A 21,452-nucleotide genomic window follows, 5' to 3' on the forward strand; every position below is an offset into this window, starting at 1 on the left:
GCAATACATAACATAGAAAAGTAAATAATAATAAATAAATTAGTAAATCAATTACAGTATACATATATTGAATAGATTAAAAATCTTACAAAAACAGAAATACTATATGTTAAAAAACAGTGAGGTAGTGTCCAAGGTTTCAATGTCCATTTAGGAATAGGATGGCAGAGGGGAAGAAGCTGTTCCTGAATCGCTGAGTGTGTGCCTTCAGGCTTCTGTATCTCCTACCTGATGGTAACAGTGAGAAAAGGGCATGCCCTGTGTACTGGAGGTCCTTAATAATGGACGCTGCCTCTCTGAGACACCGCTCCTTCAGCACATACAAGAGAGCAAGTAAACAGTCACACAAAAAAATAGCCCAAGTCCATGTCCTGTAAATTGATGGTGCATGGGTGTCATGGGCAACAACAAGCATTCCTCCACATTCCACAGATGAAAGTATGCAATCCAGCTTGTTGTTCCACTAATTGAACACTGGAGGGCAGCACTGACAGGAGGGCCAGCCTCCCATCCACAATGGGTGCCATAGTACACTGCCTCCATTGTCCAGCAGACAGCAATACCGTTTGCACAAAGTCCAGCTCCTCCACCAACGAGCAGCTCACTGACGGGATAGACTTGCAGTACTTGGAAGCGCTTAATGTCCAGCACTGACTTGCAATTGTAAAATAATAAGTTTTTAAAAGATAAAAACAACTTTGGTTGGCCCAGGAGAGGCCGCTGCATCTAAACCCACCACCATCTTACTGGAAACTTTAATGTCACTCACTACGTTCATGAAAAGATTTAGATTATCTGCTTTTAGCTTAACAAGTATAATCACAGGAGCATATTACTTTCCATATTGTAATAACACTCCTTCATCAATAGTGGAGCCGTAGAACCTGCACTGGCAAGGTGAGTACGTTAATATTGAGACAAGCTTGCATTAACAACTGACATTATAAAAGTAAGGATGAGAATTTCTCATGGACAGGAGAGGTGTAACACACACACACACATATATACATATATATATATATATATATATATATATATATATATATATATATATACACACACACACACATATATATATATATACACACACACACATATATATATATATATATATATATATATATATATATACACATATATATATATATATATATATACACACACACACACATATACATATATACACACACACACACATAAGATTTTGAAGATTTCCTAACAGCTTAGATCTCCAGTCTTAATAGTTGAGCATCAACACCTTGAAATTAAACACTGCTCCACATATGTAACCTCTCACCAGGCTCTGTGCAATTCGACCCAGTAACGACTGCATCCACGTGGCATCATCGAAAAATCACAAAGAGGCGAAACACCATAAACTAAGTGGTGGGCGGCTCCTTGTTGGCACCTGCATTGCTGAAACTGAATGAGTGCCAAGGAGTTCTATTTGACTTTTGTTTGCAATGTTGAAGCAGTGTCCCAACACATGCAGAGCAGATTTGATATGGATACAAACCTCAAATGTACCACAGCATGGGCCAAATCAAATGGAAACACTGTGGCTGGGTAAACAGCAACACAAAAACTCAATTATGTCTGCACCAAAGCAAAGTGGAAGACCTTTATCTTCAGACCAAGTGCAAGAGTGCTCCTGCCTCTCAGAATATTTGGCCACTAGGGGGCACCAGATACTGAGTCAGGCACAAGATCACGCGTTACCTTATAACTTGAGGAGACTGCATTTAAAAACAGAGGTTTTCAAGTATTTTCCTCATTTACTGTTGCCACATTGCTGGTAAAATTTTCAAATGGGGTAATAGCACATGGAAAATGCATTACAAGCTAAGTTGCGTGATCATCACCCCTACATTTCCAGTGCACCAGATCTATCCTGGGCCTGACACATTGATGCAATTACGAAGAAGGCATGACAGCAGTTATATTTCATTAGGAGTTTGAAGATACTTGGTATGTCATCAAAGACTCTAGCAAATTATTACAGATGTACCAAGGAGAGTAGTTTAACTGGCTGCATCAGGGGCCACTGCACAGATTGGAAAAGGCTGCTGAAAGTTGTAAACTCAGCTAGCTCCACAGCAGCAGTCTCCTCCAGTTTCAAGGACACCTTCAAAAGACAATGCCACAAAAAGACACTATCCATCACCCAGGCCATGCCCTCTTCTCATCGCTACCATCGAGGGGGAACAGGAACACATGCTCCACATTTCAGAAACAGCTTCACAACATATGCCAGTGATATTAAACCTGACTCTGATGCTGCTACACAATTCAATTTAAATAGATACAGTCAGCAAACGTCTACCCATCAAGTCCACCCGTCTGGGGAATCTGCAAATTTTGGAACAAAATGAAAGATTCAGAAAAGCTTCAGTGATGTGGGCAGACAGACCACTGGGGACAGCACAAGGGAACTTGTGTCTTCTGGAGCAGATAACCAAGCACACAAACAAATGGGGAGTTCAACAGCTACTAATTCTGACCATGGAGCATCAACCTGCCACATGAAAGAATTTATGAGAGTTCACATATCGATTTTAAGTGCTAACATTAACAAAGAGACACACTGACAACGAACCCACGCTGTTACAGATTGCTCTTCAAGTTACAACGATCCAACTATTTTCCACAGAGCATCTGATAAATTATCCTTCTCAGTCCAGTGCAAAAACAGACACTGCCAGCCTTCCCTTTATCATCATTTATACTATTGACAATCCACTGTCACTATACCAATGCGGTTTCTTCATTCACAACATGGAGACCACCAGGGGCATCGCAGATTTGGAGGCTGCATAGAAAGCATGGGCCACTGACACGGCTGAAGAGAATTTCATTATGATTGTATTAAATACACTGTGATAATGATTTTAAGCTTTGATAGGTTTAAAAGTGCTTTATTATAAAATGACACTAATCCCCTATGTAAACAGAAAGATCAATAATTAGGCTGCTTTTGGGGGGAGTTGTGAGCCTGACATGCTCTTGGCTACCTGCTCCAGAAGACATCATTGCAGTTCCCCTTGCATTTCCCCAGTGATCTGCCAGTCCACATCAATGTTGCTGGAGAATTTACAGAGGCAGCATTAAGCTAGTTTTTGGTGATGAACAGTGGTGGGATAGACTTCAAGACTTAGATGGCCAAACTGTTCCAAGGTCCACTGGTGTTCAGTCTTGCCAAGTTGACTTGAGATTCCAAATTTCTTTGCAAGTTTTGATAAGGGGTGCAATAACTTTGTAGAGGACTTAGAAACTAGGCAGTGTCATTAATAAAGCATTTGTGCTGATGCAAATACTCATGGATATTTGACTGTATAAAATCGAAGGTAAAATTTGTACCAAGCTACTCAGAAACATGATCCTGATAGTGGTCAGTGTCCAGATATTGAGGACACAGATTGGAAATCTGTCTGTCCACATCTTAGTGACTTGACCACAAAACACATTTGCCAGTGTTATCAAGACATTGAATTGTTCGATGTCTGATTTGTACTGAATTATTTGATCAAGGTTCCTGAAGGTTGTTATGGCCGGGTGGGGGTAGTGGGATAAGCTCCAATTAACATTTAAATGCTCCCAATGGTGTGCGGCTGAAATAGCCTCAGACAGCCAAGTCCAGCTCCGGGCCTCACATGTGACTTAGCTACTCGACCCGGTGGAACCATTTCTACTGACAAGAGAAGAAACAAAGATTACTGGCACCCCCTTCGACATCCTTATTAATCAAGAACCTATACCCAACGATATGGCCTCGACAGTTACCTGCCAATTAATTCCACAGATTTAGCATTCCCTGGCTAAAGGTGTGTGGTGGACAGTATATCAGCTGGAGCAGGCTACAATGCCCTTGGGCACAGAATCCCACAGGTGGTAGTGTGTGGGGCCCGGTCCATCATAGGTGAAGCCCTCCTCACCATCGAGCACATCCACACGAAGTACTGTCACAGAAAAGCGGCATCCATCAGCAGAGAGCCCCACCACCCAAGCAGATGCTCGCTTCTCACTACTGCAATCAGGAAGAAGGTACACCACCAAGTTCAGGAACAGTTATTACCACTCAACCATCAGGCTCTTGAACCAAAGGGGATAACTTCACTCAACTCCACTTGAAATGTTCCCACAACCTATGGACTCTCTTTCAAGGACAATTCATCTCATGTTCCCGATATTTATTGCTTATTATTCTTTCACTTTGTGTTTGCAGTTTGTTGTCTTTTGCACACTGGTTGAATGCCCAATTTGGTGCAGTCTTTCCTTCATTGATTCCATTATTCCGTTATGGATTTATTTTGAATGCCCACAAGAAAATGAATCTGCGGGTTATACATGGTGACATATATGTACTTTGATAATACACTTACTTTGAACTTTGAATCCCTGCAAAATCCTAAGGAAGCACCAACACTGCTGTGCCTTCCTCGCAATTGTATTTGCGCGCTGGGCCCAGCACAGTTGCTCTCAAATGGTAACACTGAGGAATTTAAAGCTGCCGACCCTGTCCACCACTGATCCTCCCATGAGGACCGGCTCACGGACCCCTTCCACCCCTGAAGCTAACCATCAGGTCCCTGATTTTGCTGACACCAAGTAAGAGGTTGTTGTGGCACCACTCGGCCAGGTTTTCAATCTCCGCCAAATCCCTTGACCCAGCCCACAACAGTGGTGTCGTCAGCAAACTTGAATATGTCATTGGAGCTGTGCTTAGCCTCACAGTCACAAGCGTAAAGCGAGCAGAACAGAGGGCACCAGTGATGATGGAGACTGTGGAGGATGAAAGCTGATAAAACAGAGGACCCTGTGCTTTCAATGCCAAGTGACAAAAAAATAACAGAAACACAACATCTCAAGGGATAGCTCATCCATTCCAATAATCCACCACAGCTACCCACAGCAAAACTACTACACCTCAAGTCAAAAAGATCCCAAGCACTTCCCTCAAATGAACAGTGAAACCAATCTACTGACCACAAAATGGATGACTACTACTCAAACAGGCCGAAACAAGGTCACTTTACACAGTGACGATGAATAAGAACACAGATCCTAAATTACCAGTTTCATAAATAAATAAATTACATACGGTGTGGAGAAACAACAACAGGACTCTTAAATAAAGATCAGAAAACAGCATGTGCAGTGTTTCCTCCTGTGGGACACCTGCAGCTACACGGTTGTAACATTTAACTCATGCAATTTTCTCACAAATCTACCTTCCTCATTCCTTCTTGGTTCCAAACGCCAAATAACATCATTTAAAGATTATCGAGTAGCTGTCTATTTTCTTTTGCTGCAAGTACTAAACACACAATGTAGAACTAAATATGGCTTCTGAATTCTGTCATAGTTACATAGTCCTGTGTTTGAGGAAAAAAGACAAGATTCTTTGAAACTCAGCACAAATAACTTGCACTTCCTGACTCTTAACCACCCTCAGCGATACTTGAAAATACAGAAATTAATCAAACATAGTATGGCCTTTATTTAATTAACCTAAATTTTTCCAAAAGCCAACAGATTTTCTTCCAGATTTCTGTGTGTCAAACTTTCCTCCCACTCTTCATCCTTTTTCAGCAGTTTCACAAAAGAGAAAATTGTTTGCTGCATTGCAGAACTGTGGCTTCTCAATGTAGCTGAACAGAACCATGCAAGATCCAAAGGCCTCACACCATCGATGGGGGCAAGTGATGCTTTACTGAGCAGGTGGGTGGGTTGTTTAGAACATCGTGTCCTCAACAAAGCCGAGCCCTCCCAAATAGTACATTTCTATTTAGCTCAATCATGGGTCAAGGATTCCCACGAGTCTGTAAATAAGCTTCATTTTTCACCTGAAGAGAGCATTCTTACATCATTTCTTCCCTCAGAAGACAATAAGATATAGGAGCAGAATTAGGCCATTTGGGCCTTTGAGTTAGCGCCACCATTTCGTCACAGCTGATCCATATTTCCTCTCAGCTCCGATCTCCTGCCTTCTCCCCCTATCCTTTCATGCCCTGACCAATCCATCAACCTTTGCCTTAAAAACACCCAACGACTTGACCTCCACAGCTGCCTATGACAACGAATTCCATCAGCCAAGTTCATCACTTCTCCAGTTACTGTGAAGTCCATTGCATTTCCAGCATTCCAGTCTTATGGCTTCACTGCTCAAAGCTTCCTTCAGTAATTCCTCGATTTACTAATAGCAACCACTGGTCTGTTTAGTTAGATGTGGGATCAAATACTTGGTGCTCCACAACTTCAATTTAAAAGCTGCCACCAAGCCACTAGCACATTGCACTTTCATGACCATGATCAAATTTAGTGTTCTGCTTTTAAAAGTTTCAAACTTTTTTTTAAATAAAAGGATTGTTCACCATTTGGCCAACCTTTGTTCTGTTGCTTGGATGCCACGCATGCCTGGCACAGCAGCGTGAATTTTTAAACTTCTAAGCCAGTTTGTCCTTGTATCCCCCCAAAGAAAGTCACTGCCAGAATATTCCCAATTGTGCAGATTTATAGGCAATCTAAGGCTGTGGCCTTAGCCAATTCCTTTTAATAAGAACCCTTACTGTCAAAGAGAAGAGACTTTAATCTTTTAAATCTGGGTTGGAACAACTCTTGGATTCCAAAGGCAACCACCCCATATTATTAAAATGCAATCTCAGAACAGCAGCACGCCAAATCCATCACCAAAGTAATCCTTGAAAATGTAACAGGTCAAGGAACAGTCATGAAAGTTAAGACAGCCAAACTGAAAATAAACTTCAAAGTTCAAAAGTGTCCAGCATGAGTGCACGAACAAATTAAAATCCTATTGCTGTGTTGGATCCAACTGTTTAATTCTTAGATAGGACTGTTTAATTGTTACTTTCTTTGCAGTTTAACAATTAATTAACTGCTTGTATTCTTAGTAGCTATTATCTGCATATAACATTTTAATATGCCACCAGTGGCTATACGAAGTATAATTCTGTAAAGCTCTGGAAGTTTCTTTGTTCTGCCCTACTTGAATAAGTTTTTTCTACTTATTTACTGAGATACAGTGAGGAGTAGGCCCTTCTGGCCCTTTGAGCTGCACCACCCAGCAATCCCCCGATTTAATCCTCCCCTAATCATGGGACCAATTAATCAAACAAACCGGTATGTCATTGGACTGTGGGAGGAAACTGGAGCACCCCGAGGAAACCCACACGGTCACGGGGGAGAACGTACAAACTTCTTACAGACAGCGGTGGGAAATGAACTCGGTCACTGGTGGTGTAAAACATGATGCTAACCATTACACTACTGTACAACCCACTGCAGTATTAAGTACTTTCTAACTGGTTATCTCTTATCTATAGATTTGAACACCATATTTTTTTTTCTCTCTGTGGTATAAAGAGTTTTTTGATGCTAGGCGCCATCTTTGTTGCTTTCTCTCTCTCTGGTTAGTAGATATCTGCCACTGTTCTGTTCCTGTTCTATCAACCCCAAATAAAATTACCATGAAGCCACAGGTTTTGTGCCTCCTCCCCGACTTCTAAAAGAACCTTGGTTTTAAACACCAGAATCCAACGTTGTTCTCTTACTGATAGATAGGCCTCCCTCTGTTGTACCCAATAAGGTAGATCTCCCATGAACAAGCAACACCACTCGTTCAGCTATAGCTTCCCTCGCTGGCCAACAGGCTTGCATAGACAACAGGTTATTTTCATCTCCAGGATCTGAGGTTAATGACAGAACAGGAGTTCCTGCTCAACTGTGTCTATATAAGCAGCAAGGGGCATTTTAAAACAAGGGACAAGATCACTATATGCTTGAAACTACATTGTAAATGCATGCTGGTAATTTATGTGTGATGCACATTTTATTCCATATCCATATTTTAACCTCTAACATTATTCATTATATATTTCTTCACCATTGTTGGATGTTGCTCTTTAGTGTTGCAGGTTGCACTATGACCAACACATCACAGCAATTTCCTAACACACATGGCCACTAAACTTGATCCTTGATTAATCCAATCACAAACAAGAGAAAATCTACAGATGCTGGAAAATCCCTCGGCAACACACACACGGAATGCTGGAGGAACTCAGTACAGATGACATTTTGGGCCGAGAGCCTTCGGCAGGGCTGGAGAAGAAAAGATGAGTAGATTTTAAAGCTGGGGGGAGGGGAGAGAGAAACACGAGGTGAAAGGTGAAACTGGGAGGGGGGAGGAATGAGGTAAAGAGCTGGGAGGTTGATTGGTGAAAGAGATACAGGGCTGGAGAAGGGGGGGGAGGGTCTGACAGGAGAGGACAGGAGACCATGGAAGAAAGAGAAGGGGGGAGGAACACCAGAGGGTAGCATTGAGCAGGCAATGTGAGAGAGGGAAAGGGAGATGACGAATGAAGGAGAGGTGGGGGGGCATTACCAGAAGTTTGAGAAATTGATGTTCATACCATCAGATTGGAGGCTTTCCAGCTGTTGTTCCTCCAACCCGAGTGAGGCCTCAATGCAACAGCAGTGGACGCCATGGATTGACATATCCGAATGGGAATGAGAATTGGAATTAAAATGTGTGGCCACTGGAGATCCTGCTTCTTCTGGCGGACAGAGAGCTGGTGCTCAGTGAAGCAGTCTCCCAATTAATGTCGGGTCTTACCAATATACAGGAGACCACACCGGGATGACCGGACACAGTATATGGCCCCAACAGACTCACTGGTGAAGTGTTGCCTCACCTGGAAGGACTGTTTGGGGCCCTGAATGGTAGTGAAGGAGGAGATGTCGGGGCAAGTGTAACACTTGTTCCGCTTGTAAGGTTAAGTGCCAGAAGGGAAAAATAGACAAGGGAGCTGTGTCGGGAGTGATCCCTGTAGAAAGCAAAAATGGGGGGGGAGGGAAAGACGTGCTTGGTGGTGGGATCCTGTTGGAGATGGTGGAGGTTCCAGAGAATTACGTGCTAGATGCGGAGGCTAGTGGGGGGTAGGTGAGGATAAGAGGAACCCTATCCCTGGTAAGGTTGCAAGAAGATGGGATAAGAGCAGGCGTGCATGAAATGGAAGAGATGCAGCTGAGGGCACCATTGAATGTGGAGGAAAGAAAGTCCCTTTCTTTGAAGAAGGAGAACATCTCCTTCATTCTAGAATGAAAAGCCTCATCCTGAGAGCAGTTGTGGCAGAGATGGAAGAATTGAGAGAAGGGGATTTTTATATATATATATATATATATATATATATATATATATATATATATACACACACACACACACACACACACACAAGTAACGGGGTGGGAAGAGGTATAGTCCAGGTAGCTGTGAGAGGCCGTTGGTTTATAATAGTCATCAGCATATAAGCTATCTCCAGAGATAGATACAGAGAGATCAAGAGGAAGGGACGTGCCAGAAATGGACCAGGTAAATATGAAGGCAGGATGGAAGTTGGAGGCAAAGTTGATGAAGTTGACGAGCTCCACGTGGGTGCAGGAAGTAGCATCAATGTAGTTGTCGATGTGGAGTGGGAAAAGTTGGGGACAGACACCAGTGTAAACTTGGAACATTGACTGCTCCAAGTAGCCAATCAAAAGGCAGGCAGAGCTGGGACCCATGTGACTGCCCGTGGCGAACCTTTTGTTCGAAGGAAGTGGGAGGAGCCAAAGGGGAAATTATTAAGAGTCAGGACATTCCGCAAGGCAGAGGAGAGTGGTGGTGAAGGGGAGCTGGTTGGCTCTGGTGTCCAGAAAGAAATGGAGAGCTTTGAGGCCTCCCTGGTGGGGGATGGAGGTGTTTGGGGACTGGACATCCATAGTGAAAATAAGATGAAGGGGGCCAGGGAACTTGAAATCATTGAAATGAAATGTCAATCCATGGCCTCTTCTACTATCGCGATGAGGCAGTACTCAGGTTGGAGGAAAATACCTCCTATTCCTTCTGGGTAGCCTCCAACCTGATAGCATGAACATCGATTTCTCAAACTTCTGGTCATGCCCCTGCACCCCTCCTTCACCATTCCCCTTTTCCCCCCTCACTTTATCTCATCTCCCTCTGGTGCTCCTCCCCCATTTTCCTTCTTCCATGGTCTTCTGTCCTCTCCTATCAGACTCTCCCTTCTCCAGCCCTGTATCTCTTTCACCAAACTACTTCCCAGCTCTTTACTTCATCCCTCCCCCCTCCTGGTTTCACCTATCACCTTGTGTTTCTCTCTCCCCTACCCCCACCTTTAAAATCTGCTCATATTTTCTTCTCCAGTTCCGCCAAAGGGTTTCGGCCTGACACGTCAACTGTACTTTTTTCCATAGAAGCTGCCTGGCCTGCTGAGTTCCTTCATTTTTTTGTGTGTGGCTTGGATTTCCATCACCTGCAGATTTTCTCTTCTTTGTGAATGAAAAATTAGTCGTGTTTTCCTTCATACACTGACACACCAACGATGCCTTGTTCACATACATGTCAAAGTTCTTCACGTTTCGAATGAGTTAAGTCGCCCGTGAATGATGAAAAAGGCAATTTCTTAATTCTTCCTTTTTTTTCCCAATTCATTGCAAGTATTTCTAAAGAATGTTACTTCCTCACTTTCAAGGAGTCTTCATCTCATGTTCTCATTATTTACTGCTTATTTATTTTTTATGATTATTATTTTTTCCTTAATATTTGCACAGATGGTCATCTCTTCCATACTCATTGTCCACCCTGTTGGGTGCAGTCTTTCACTGATCTTATTATGATTATTGGACTTACTGAGCATACCTGTAAGAAAGTGAATCTCAGTCTTGTATATGGCAACATAAGAAAGCTCTCTGAATGAAACACAAAATGTTTTTTTCATTTCCATTGATGCTGCCTGATGTGCTCAGTTCCTCCAGCATTTTGTGTGTGTTGCTTTGGATTTCCAGCACTTGCAAACTTTCTTGAGTGTATAAATTGACTTTGAACTTTTAAGGTCTTCTACATCTGCAAAGATTGATACTTTGACCACCACCAGTAGGTGGCACTAATGGGTCTCTGCAGATGTTCAAAGAGCAAGTGAATCATTCACCATTAAATCATTCTCTTCCCAAAGCCATATTTGGAGAGTGATCTGGAATATTAATCCTCCACAGTTCTGACAAGTCAAGTTAGCTTCTGCAATGCTTCCTTTGAAAGTGAATACCTTTGCAGATAGAAACATAGAAAACCTATAGCACAATACAGGCCCTTTGGCCCACAAAGCTGTGCCGAACATGTCCTTATCTTAGAACTACCTAGGTTTACCCATACCCCTCTATTTTTCTAAGCTCCATGTATCCATCCAGGAGTCTCTTCAAAGACCCGATTGTTTCTGCCTCCACTACCGCCGCTGGCCGTCCATTCCACACACTGACCACTCTGTGTAAAAAAACTTACCCCTGACATCTCCTCTGTACCTGAATTTATTTTTTAAAAAGATGACACGCATTTTTTTTAAAAATAAAAATAGTCCATGAAAACATATATTTTCCTTTATCAAAAAATTTCAATGTATTTTTTCCCTGAAACCGCCTAACTTTGAATAGTTTTCTGGTTTGGCAGATGTGTGACATGGCGAATCACGTTGCTCCTGTTTTCATGCTCCCCACTCAGTGTGTTGCAACAGCAGACAGACTTCTGGCAAATCAGACTGAGCACACTGATGCCTGAAGTCTGTATATGAGAACATTTTCTACCCAAGTAATAGTATTGTTTAAAACTCCTCTCACTGTACTCGATTCACAATTGGCCAAATAAACATGTATAGATCTCACAAGAGGGAAATAGTTACTTCAATTGAAGTGAAACTCAAGTTCTAAACTTATTTGGCAAGGATAATGGATCTGTTTTAAAGGTTAATTTAGGACACATGTAAAACATGTTTCCCCATTGATCGATAATTGATATTTCCTTTACTCTTTGCTATTTGGACACCATTGTAGTGTAGCAGTTAGCATGATGCTATTACAGTTATTATAACTCCCTTCGGGTAGGTAGGGCTTGTCAGCCTTGGACAGCAGCCCGCCTAGAGGTAGGAAAACTCTGATTTTAAACCTCCGCTGCCTTGTGGCCATACCCACCCATGGGAAGGGCTTTGGGAGTAAACCCCAAGGAAGAAATCCGGAGCTGAGGTCCCTAAGGCAGTTTGATGTTGTTTACACCTTCACTCTGGCAGCCTCTGTGATGACACTGCTGCCAAGCATCCCTTCCCTTGGACTACATCAGTGACGTGGAGAGGGGAAACCTGCTGCATGGGTGACAGCCGGTTCTTCAAATCTTCCCACCCAGGCTTGCGCCCTGGAGAGGACACAGTCCACCAGAGGCGCAAACCTACGATCCCCTGGAATTGACGGCTGTCTACTATTATTACAGCTTGGACCAATTCAGAGTTCAATTCCGGATCTGTTCTGTAAGGAGTCTCTGTACCAAACCATTCTTCCATCGTTAGACTCACTTTACACCGCACGCTGTCGGAGCAGTGCTGCCAGGATAATCATGGACACGACCCACTCAGCCAACACACTTTTCATCCCTCTTCCTTCCAGGAGAAGGCTCAGGAGCTTGAAGACTCGTACGGCCAGATTTGAGAACAGCTTCTTTCCAACTGTGATAAGACTGCTGAACGGATCCTGACCCGGATCTGGGCCGTACCCTCCAAATATCCAGACCTGCCTCTCGTTTTCCTTGCACTACCTTACTTTCCATTTTTCTATTTTCTATTTATGATTTATAATTTAAATTTTTAATATTTACTATCGATTTGTAATCCAGGAAGCGGGAAGCGCAGAATCAAATATCACTGTGATGATTGTACATTCTAGTATCAATTGTATGGCAACAATAAAGTACAAAGTATGAAGTAAAGTATAAAAATCAGAAGATATAGGAGTGGAATTAGGCTATTTGGCCTATCAAGTCTGCTCTGCCATTTCAACATGGCTGATCTGTTTTTCCTCTCAGCCCGATCTCCTCCCTTCTCCCTGTATCCCTTCATGCCTTAACCAATCAAGAATCTATCTACCTCTGCCTTAAAATCACAAAAAAAAACTTGGCCTCCACAGCTGCCTATGGCAATGAATTCCATAGATTCACCGCTCTCTGGCTGAAGAAATTCCTCATCCCTGTTCTAAAAGGATGTCCCTCTATTCTGAGGGTGTGCCCTCTGGTCTTAGACTCTCCCACCACAGGAAACATCCTTTCCACATCCATTCTATCAAGGCCCTTTGCCATTCAATAGGTTTCAATGAGGTCACCCTTCAATCTTCTGAATTCTAGTGAGTACAGACCCAGAGCCATCAAGTGCTCCTCATACAGTAGCATGCAAAAGTTTGGGCACCCCTGGTCAAAATTTCTGTTACTGTGAATAGCTAAGCGAGTAAAAGATGAACTGATTTCCAAAAGGCATAAAGTTAAAGATGACACATTTCTTTGGTATTTTAAGAAAACTTTTTTATTTTCATCTTTTACAGTTTCAAAATAATAAAGGAAAAGGGCCCGAAGCAAAGGTTTGGGCACCCTGCACGGTCAGTACTTAGTAACACCCCCTTTGGCAAGTATCACAGCTTGTAAACACTTTCTGTAGCTACCTAAGAGTCTTTCTATTCTTGTTTGGGGGATTTTCACCCATTCTTCCTCGCAAAAGGCTTCTAGTTCTGTGAGATTCTTGGGCCGTCTTGCATGCACTGCCCTTTTGAGGTCTATCCACAGATTCTCGATGATGTTTAGGTCGGGGGACTGTGAGGGCCATGGCAAAACCTTCAGCTTGCACCTCTTGAGGTAGTTCATTGTGGATTTTGAGGTGTGTTTAGGATCATTATCCTGTTGTAGAAGCCATCCTCTTTTCATCTTCAGCTTTTTTTTTTTACAGAAGACATGATGTTTGCTTCCAGAATTTGCTGGTATTTAATTGAATTCATTCTTCCCTCTACCAGTAAATGTTTCCCGTGCCACTGGCTGCAACACAAGCCCAAAGCATGATGGATCCACTCCCGTGCTTAACAGTTGGAGAGGGGTTCTTTTCATGAAATTCTGCACCCTTTTTTCTCCAAACATACCTTTGCTCATTGCGGCCAAACAGTTCTATTCAAAAGGAACATCTAAACAAGCCTGATGCATTTTGGAAACAAGTCCTGTGGACTGATGAAGTTAAAATAGAACTTTTTAGCGTTTACAAGCTGTGATACTTGCCAAAGGGGGTGTTACCAAGTAGAAATAAAAAAGTTTTCTTGCTTAAAATATTAAAGAAATGTGCCGTCTTTAACTTTATGCCTTTTGGAAATCAGTTCATCTTTCACTCGCTTAGCTATTCACAGTAACAGAAATTTTGACCGGGGTGCCCAAACTTTTGCATGCCACTGTATGACAAGCTGCTCAATCCTGGGATCAGTTTTGTGAACCTCCTTTGAACCCTCTCCAGTTTCAGCACATCCTTTCTAAGATAAGGGACCCAAACCTGCTCACAATACTCAAGTGAAGCCTCACCAGTGCTTTATAAAGTCTCAACATTACATCCTTGCTTTTGTTTCCTAGTTCTCTTGAAATTAATGCTAATTTGCCTTCCACCCCCACCCCCCAACCACAGATTCAACCTGCAAATCAACCTTCAGGGAATCCTGCACAAGAACTCCCAAATCCCTTTGTGCATCAGATTTTTGTATTTTCTCTCCTTTTAGAAAATAGCCAACCCTTTCACTTCTTCTAACAAAGTGCATGGCCATACACTTCCCGACACTGTATTCCATCTACCACTTCTTTGCCCATTCTCCTAATCTGTCTCAGTCCTCCTGTAGCCCCTCTGCATCCTCAAAACTACCTGCCCCTCCACCTATCTTTGTATCATGTACATTTTCCCAGTGTAATAACCTGGTTTCCTCACACAGTCCAAAGGCATTTTCAGGTAGGTTAATTGCTCACTGCAAAATGTCCGGTGATTAGATTAGGGTAAAATCAGGGTTGTGGGTTTGCTGGAACACGTGGCTTGAAGGGCCAGAAGGAAATACTCCCTGCTGTATCACTAAATTAAATTTTAAAATAAATAATTATATACACATACACTTGCACTTTGGGATTACTTCAGAATATATGAAATTTCACACTTTAAACGATCTGAGATTGCTCCATATCTATTCTTTGCTGTACCATCTTGGAATGTACCACAAGGTCTGATAAAAATGAATGAGACAAAAGACCAGATAAGAAACAAGTTTAGCCAGGTTGGATGGGAGGCAAATGCGTAGGCCTGGAAATCCGGATCACTTTCTTGGTCCTGTCAGCTTGTTTTGGAGGCACCTGTGGACTGGTTCTCTGAAACACAAAACCGCAAAGTGCTCGACCAACTGAGTGAAGCTGAATTTAACAAATATTCTACCACACAGACCGGTGCATTCACATTGTCAAAGTGGAAGTGGGGGGGGAGGGCATGGGTTGAAATGTAGATATTAGGGCACAAGGGACATCAGCTGTAACTCAGAAAGATTGCTGATGTGTGGTTATATGGTTGGAGGGCTGTTACACACTCCTGTAATGAATGCATAGTATTATTGTTGACCACAAAATTTGCATAACCCAGTCACTGTTGAAAACAGATTTGAGAAACGGGGAATCAACAGCAGTTTAAAGTTGGCTGTTTATTCGTTCTGTACTTCTATGTACCACAAATATTTTGGGATGCATTCATGAGCCCTGCAATGGCTACTGGCATTAAGAAAAAACACAACAGCAGCAAACCCACAGCCCCATCTTTTTGATTTGCTTTTTAGCTGGTTCAGCACAACATTGTGGGCCGAATGGCCTGTTCCTGTGCTGAAGTCTACTGCTCAGTTACAACCAGAGGATTATTTTCTCCCTTCATTCTACAACTCTATGGATCTTTCTTTCCACTTTTCTATCCTTGCATCAACTTTGATCAACTCTTGAAATCTGTACAGACATTGTTCAGCATGGATCAGCAAATCAGAGAATTCTTTTATACATTGAGAGGTCTTATCTCCGTCACAGCTCAGGGTGAATAAGTACAGTTTTTGAACACACACTTCTTCCTTCGCAAGGGAGGAAGCATTTAGCATTGGGGAGATACTCTCCTCTTCTCTGCTGAATGTCAAATTTAGAATTTCACATATGAGATGAGACATTATTATGTACTTACAAGCAGCTTCTGTGAAGCATTGTATAAATGGACTCTCACCTTCACATTTTAAGCCTTGACGTACTAATCCCCATAACATCTCTCCACAGTAGTCACAGAAGGTTGGAGCTTTATAGGAGTGCACATAAAGAGTATGCGGTCGGATCTGGAAATCTTCAACAGTAGCTAGTGCTGGTAAAAAGTAAAAGAAAATTAATCCTTCTGCAGAAATGTCTTTCACTACTAAAATATATTTGAACTTCATTTTCAATCGCAAGACGTACTTATGTAAAACTAAATTAGTAACATCTGGCCCTTCAACAATTTCTAATTAAGAACATTCCCCACTTTGTCCTACATAGAAAATGGTTCAGCGCAGGAACAGGACTCTGATGAACTAAGTCTGTGCTGAACAGGATATTAAATTATACTGAATCTCTTTCTGCCTGCACATGATCTGCATCCTTCCATTCCTTGAATGTTCATGCACCCAACGGCCTGCAAAAGGGCATGCGTTGAAGGTGAGAGGCCGTGGTTCAAGGGGGATGTCAGAGTTAAGTTTTGTTACTCATAAGAGTCATGGATGCCTGGAATGTGCTATCTGGTATGGTGGTAGAGGCAAAAACATCAGAAGCTTTTAAGAGACCTATGGATAGGCACATGGATGTAAGGAAAATTGAGGGATATGGAAATGGTACAGGTAGGAGAGCTATAGAAATGGCACAGGTAGAAGGGATGAGTGTTTGGATACTTTTTGATTTGCTTTTTAGCTGGGTCAAGCACAACACTATGGGCCGAATGGCCTGTTCCTGTACTATACTCTTCTATGTTCTATGCCTCTATTGTATGTACCTCCACCATACCCCGGCAGCCCATTCGAAGAATCTATTGCTATTTTTGTAAAAATCTTGCCTCCATTAAACATTCTCCTGTTCACCTTGAATGCATCTCCTCTAGTATTTAAACATTTCAACCCCGGGGAAAAGATCCTGAGCGTCCACCCACCCCATCCATGTCTCTCATAAATAAAAACTTTATTAAAGTTCAAAATGAAGTTTATTACCTAAGTGCTTATTTGCCACCATATACATTTCTGAGGTTCATTTTCTGGTGGGTATACTCAACCAATTCTCAGAATAGTGACTATAACAGGATCAGTGAAAGATCAACCAGAGTGCAGAAGAGAACTGTACAAATGCAAATATAAATAAAAGGCAATGAGTAATGAGGACATAAGACAAAGAGCCCTTAAAATGAGATCAATGGTTGGAGAAACATTTCAATAATGGGACCGGGGAAGTTGAGTGTAGTTATCCCTTTTGTTCAAGAGCCTGATGGTTGAGGGCAAGTAACTATTCTTCAACCTGGTGGTCCGAATTCTGAAGTTCCCGTACCTTCTTCCTGATGGCAGCAGCAAGAAGACAGCATGTCCAGAGAAGTGGGGATTCCTGATGATGGATGAGGCTTTCCTTCGACAGCCTTTCATGTTGATGTTGGGAGGGCTTTGCCTGAATCCACTACCTTTGGTGGGATTTTCCGTTCAAAGGCTTTGGTGTTTCCATACCAGGCAGTGATGCAGCCAGTCAATATACTCTCCACTACACATCAGTCGAAGCTTGTCAAAGTTTCAGATATCATGCTGAATCCTGCAAACTCCAAAGGAAGTAGATGTGCTTCTGTGCTTCCTTCCTATCAAGGCCCAGGACACGTCCTCTGAAATAATAACACCCAGGAATTTCTACCTCTGACCCTCCAATGAGGACTGGCTCATGGACCTCTGGTTTCCCTCTCCTGAAGTCTATAATCTTGGCCTTGCTGACATTGAGTGAGAAGTTGTTGTTAAGATACCACTCAACCAGATTTTCAAGCTGCCTCCTGTATACTGATCAGCTTTGATTCGGCCCACGATGGTGGTGTCATCAGCAAACCTGAATAGGGGGTTGGAGCTGTGCTTAGCCACACAGTCGTAAGTGTAAAGCATGTAGCGCAGGGGACTAAATACACAAGCCTCTCCTTAGCCTCTGATGCTTCAGAAAAAAACAACCTAAGTTTCTCGACATTCTCATATTTTCTCATGACACAGGAGATTATTCCACCAACTGAGTTCATATAAGTCCATTCCTCAAATATTTCCTTGTCATATATTCACTCTCTCTCTCTCACGCTACCAACTCCCTTGCTTCTGACTCTCACTCACCTTCACTCGAGGAGTTGTACTGTACCCTGATGGTACAGCACTGAGATACAGAAGGAAACTGGAGAATCGATATGGTTACAGGTAGAAGGTGCAAACTTCTCACAGCCAGCACACCAGGTCAGGATCAATCCTGAACACAGGAGCAGAGATGCAGCAGTATTAATTGCTATACCTATATGCCACTCATTTGACATGGTGGGAGCCATGAAGTGGATTATTAACTTCAATGTAACAAATATTCTCAAATAATTGTGACAGAGAAAGACGTAACGGTACCATGGTGATTAGCACAATGCTATACTGTATAATCGGGTTCAATTCCCGCCACTGTATGTTATCCCCGTGACCACGAGGGTTTCCTCCAGGTGCTCCAGTTTCCTCCCACAGTCTAAAGATATTGAAAGGTTATTTGGTCATTCTAGGCTCAGGTTGCTAGGCAGCACAGCTTGAAGGGTCAGAAGGGCCTATTCTGCACTGCATCTCAATAAATCAAAGGAAAAGTAACTATCAACCAGTCTCTCTCAACTGCTTTCTGCTTCACAAACCACCAAGAAACAAAATAAACACAGTATATTTAGTTACCACCTATCAGACATAATAACATTGAAATATTAAATAAAAGAGCTGGAATACTGGAAGAATAGGCTGCAACATAAACAAATCACTGATTAACTGACCTAGTAAACACACAGAACTGCAGAGTAATCAAACAGTAACCAGTGCTGCTAACATACACAGTTCCAACATAAACACTGCTCACGGCAAAATCCACTACCTAACAAAAGATCTTCTGAAATGGACCGCTGGAAAACTCAGAATTGAAAAGCTGGGGTGAACCACAAATATTCATTACCAGCAATTTAAACACAGGAGGAGTCTATTCAGACCATTGTGACAAAACCAAATGAACTTTAGAATCTCACCTTATAGCCCTTTGTCCTCGGTATTTTAAATGTCAACAACACAAAATGCTGGAGGAACTCAACAGGTCAGGAAGCATCTATAGTCAATGTTTTGGGTTGAGACCCTTCATCATGGTTTGAAAGAAAGGAGGAAGATGTTAGAATCAGAAGGCAGGGGAAGGAGAGTGAGGGAGGAGGAAAAGCTAGAATGTGATAGGTGAGGCCAGGTGGGTGATAAAGTAAGAAGCTGGGAGGTCATAGGTGGAAAAGGCAAAGGGCTAGAGAAGAAGGAATCTGATAGGACAGGAGAGTGGATCACAGGATAAAGAGGAGGAGGGCCACCCAGGTGAGTTGAGAGGCAGGTGAGGAGAAGAGGTGAGAGGCCAGGAATGAAGACCAGGGAAGGGAGAAAGGAAAAAAAAATTACTGGAAGTTGTTGAAATTAATGTCCATGCCATCAGGTTGGAGGCTACCCAGATGGAATATGAGGTGTTGCTCCTCCAACCTGAGTGTGGTCTCATCATGGCACAAGAGGAGACCATGGACCAACATGTCAGAACAGGAATTGGGAGAGGAATGGAACCGACTGCAAACTGGCAAATTCCACCTTTTACAGATCAAGCAGAGTTGCTCAACAAAACAGTCCCCGATTCACGTCAGGTCTCACCAATGTGGAGGAAGCCACATCGAGAGCACCAAACACAATAGATGACCCCGACAGGTGAAATCTTACCTCAGCTGAAGGGGCTGAATGGAGGTGAGGCAGGAAGTGAATGGGCAGATACAGCACTGTTGCCACTTGCAGGAGGGAGATTACTGGGGGACGGACAAATGGACAAGGGAATCATTGAGGGTGCGATCCCTGCAGAAGGCAGAGAATGGGAGTCAGGTAAAGACATGCTTGGTGCAAGGATCCTGTTGAAGATGGAGGAAGTTGCGGAGAATGATGTGCTGAATGTTGAGGCTAATTGCACAAGTGCTTCCCTGTCATTTTCCAAACGTGTTAATTTACACATGATAGCACAGAATCTGTAATCAGTACAGCTGACTGGGAGTGCAAAATTCAGCCTTGGTTTTTCAATGTGTTACCAGCATGGATTTGCTGATCCTGCCTAACAACTGCTGCATCTCCACCCTCAATGTACCATCAATAAACTTAAGCCTCCTCTGGTGTCCCGTGGTACCACATACTTAACAATACCCCAGAAAGAAAAAATGTATATGCCCAATCTGTCAGCATGCAAATCCATCCACTGACTTGCTCCATTACCCCGGGTCTCCAGCACTGCCTGCATCTTGTTCAAGCTCTTGCTCCAATGGTCCAGCCCCTGCCTCTGGCTCAGTGACAATTCAGCTCTTCCAGATGCAAGGACTCATTTCAAATCAAATCAGTGGCATCAGTACAAGTACCAGAAATAGAACACTATGTTCCCCTGAACACAGCCTTGAACAAGGGCACTGAGGACTACTAATTACATTCATTATGCCACACAACAGAAAACTGAGCTTGCTAACAGCTAAACATTGAGAAGAAATCATGCAGTGACTAGAAAGCTCAGAACTGTACAGTGAAATGCAGCTTAACATTAGCCATAAAGCAGCCAGCCAATCCAAAGGTCAGATCGGGGAATGACTTCTGCCAACCATATCCTGTCTTCATTCAATCTTCCTACTGCGATTGCACCACGGACCTTCCTTCCAGAGCTCAGCTGCCAATGCCTTCTCCAACCTTTTCTACAGAGGACACAGGACATAGAGAGGCTCCTGCAGAATAGTCAAGGGCAGCAAAATCGACAATCTATTACCCCATAAAGAGCCATGCCGTGCCTGCTCAGTTTTGGCAGCAGTGCATAAACAGGATTGAGGTTTTTGAGGAACATACACAAAATACAGGAGGTACTCAGCAGGTCAGGCAACATCCATGGAAATGAACGAACAGTCGGGCATAGTTAATAGGCCCTTCTGGCCCAACAAGCCCACACCACCCAATTCCACCCATGTGACAATTAACCTGCAAACTTGCACGGCTTTCGAATGTGGGAGGAAACCAGAACACCCGGAAGAAAATGATATTCATTACGGGGAGAATACACAAATCCCTTACAGACAGCAGTGGGAATTGAACACAGGTCATTGGCACTGCAGAGCATTATGCCAACCGCTACATTCATGTGCCACCCCAAGATGGTGGAATCTATTTATACCAGATTCATTTGTTAATGTTTACACATTGTAAATATGTTGATGAAATGGCTATCATCTGTAATTTCATCGGAT

General features: G+C 42.8%; 1 protein-coding gene across 1 annotated transcript in view; it reads right to left on the reverse strand.

The window, feature by feature from the left end:
- The window catches only part of prkd3 (protein kinase D3), a 382,928-nt gene that overhangs the window by 144,086 nt on the left and 217,390 nt on the right, over nucleotides 1-21,452 (reverse strand). Inside the window, exon 4 of the mRNA XM_072264891.1 lies at nucleotides 16,137-16,268. Within this exon, the coding sequence (XP_072120992.1) occupies nucleotides 16,137-16,268 (132 nt within the window). The remainder of the gene's footprint in view (nucleotides 1-16,136; nucleotides 16,269-21,452) is intronic.

This window comes from Mobula birostris, chromosome 8 (assembly GCF_030028105.1).
Source record: "Mobula birostris isolate sMobBir1 chromosome 8, sMobBir1.hap1, whole genome shotgun sequence".
Taxonomy (NCBI): Eukaryota; Metazoa; Chordata; class Chondrichthyes; order Myliobatiformes; family Myliobatidae; genus Mobula; species Mobula birostris.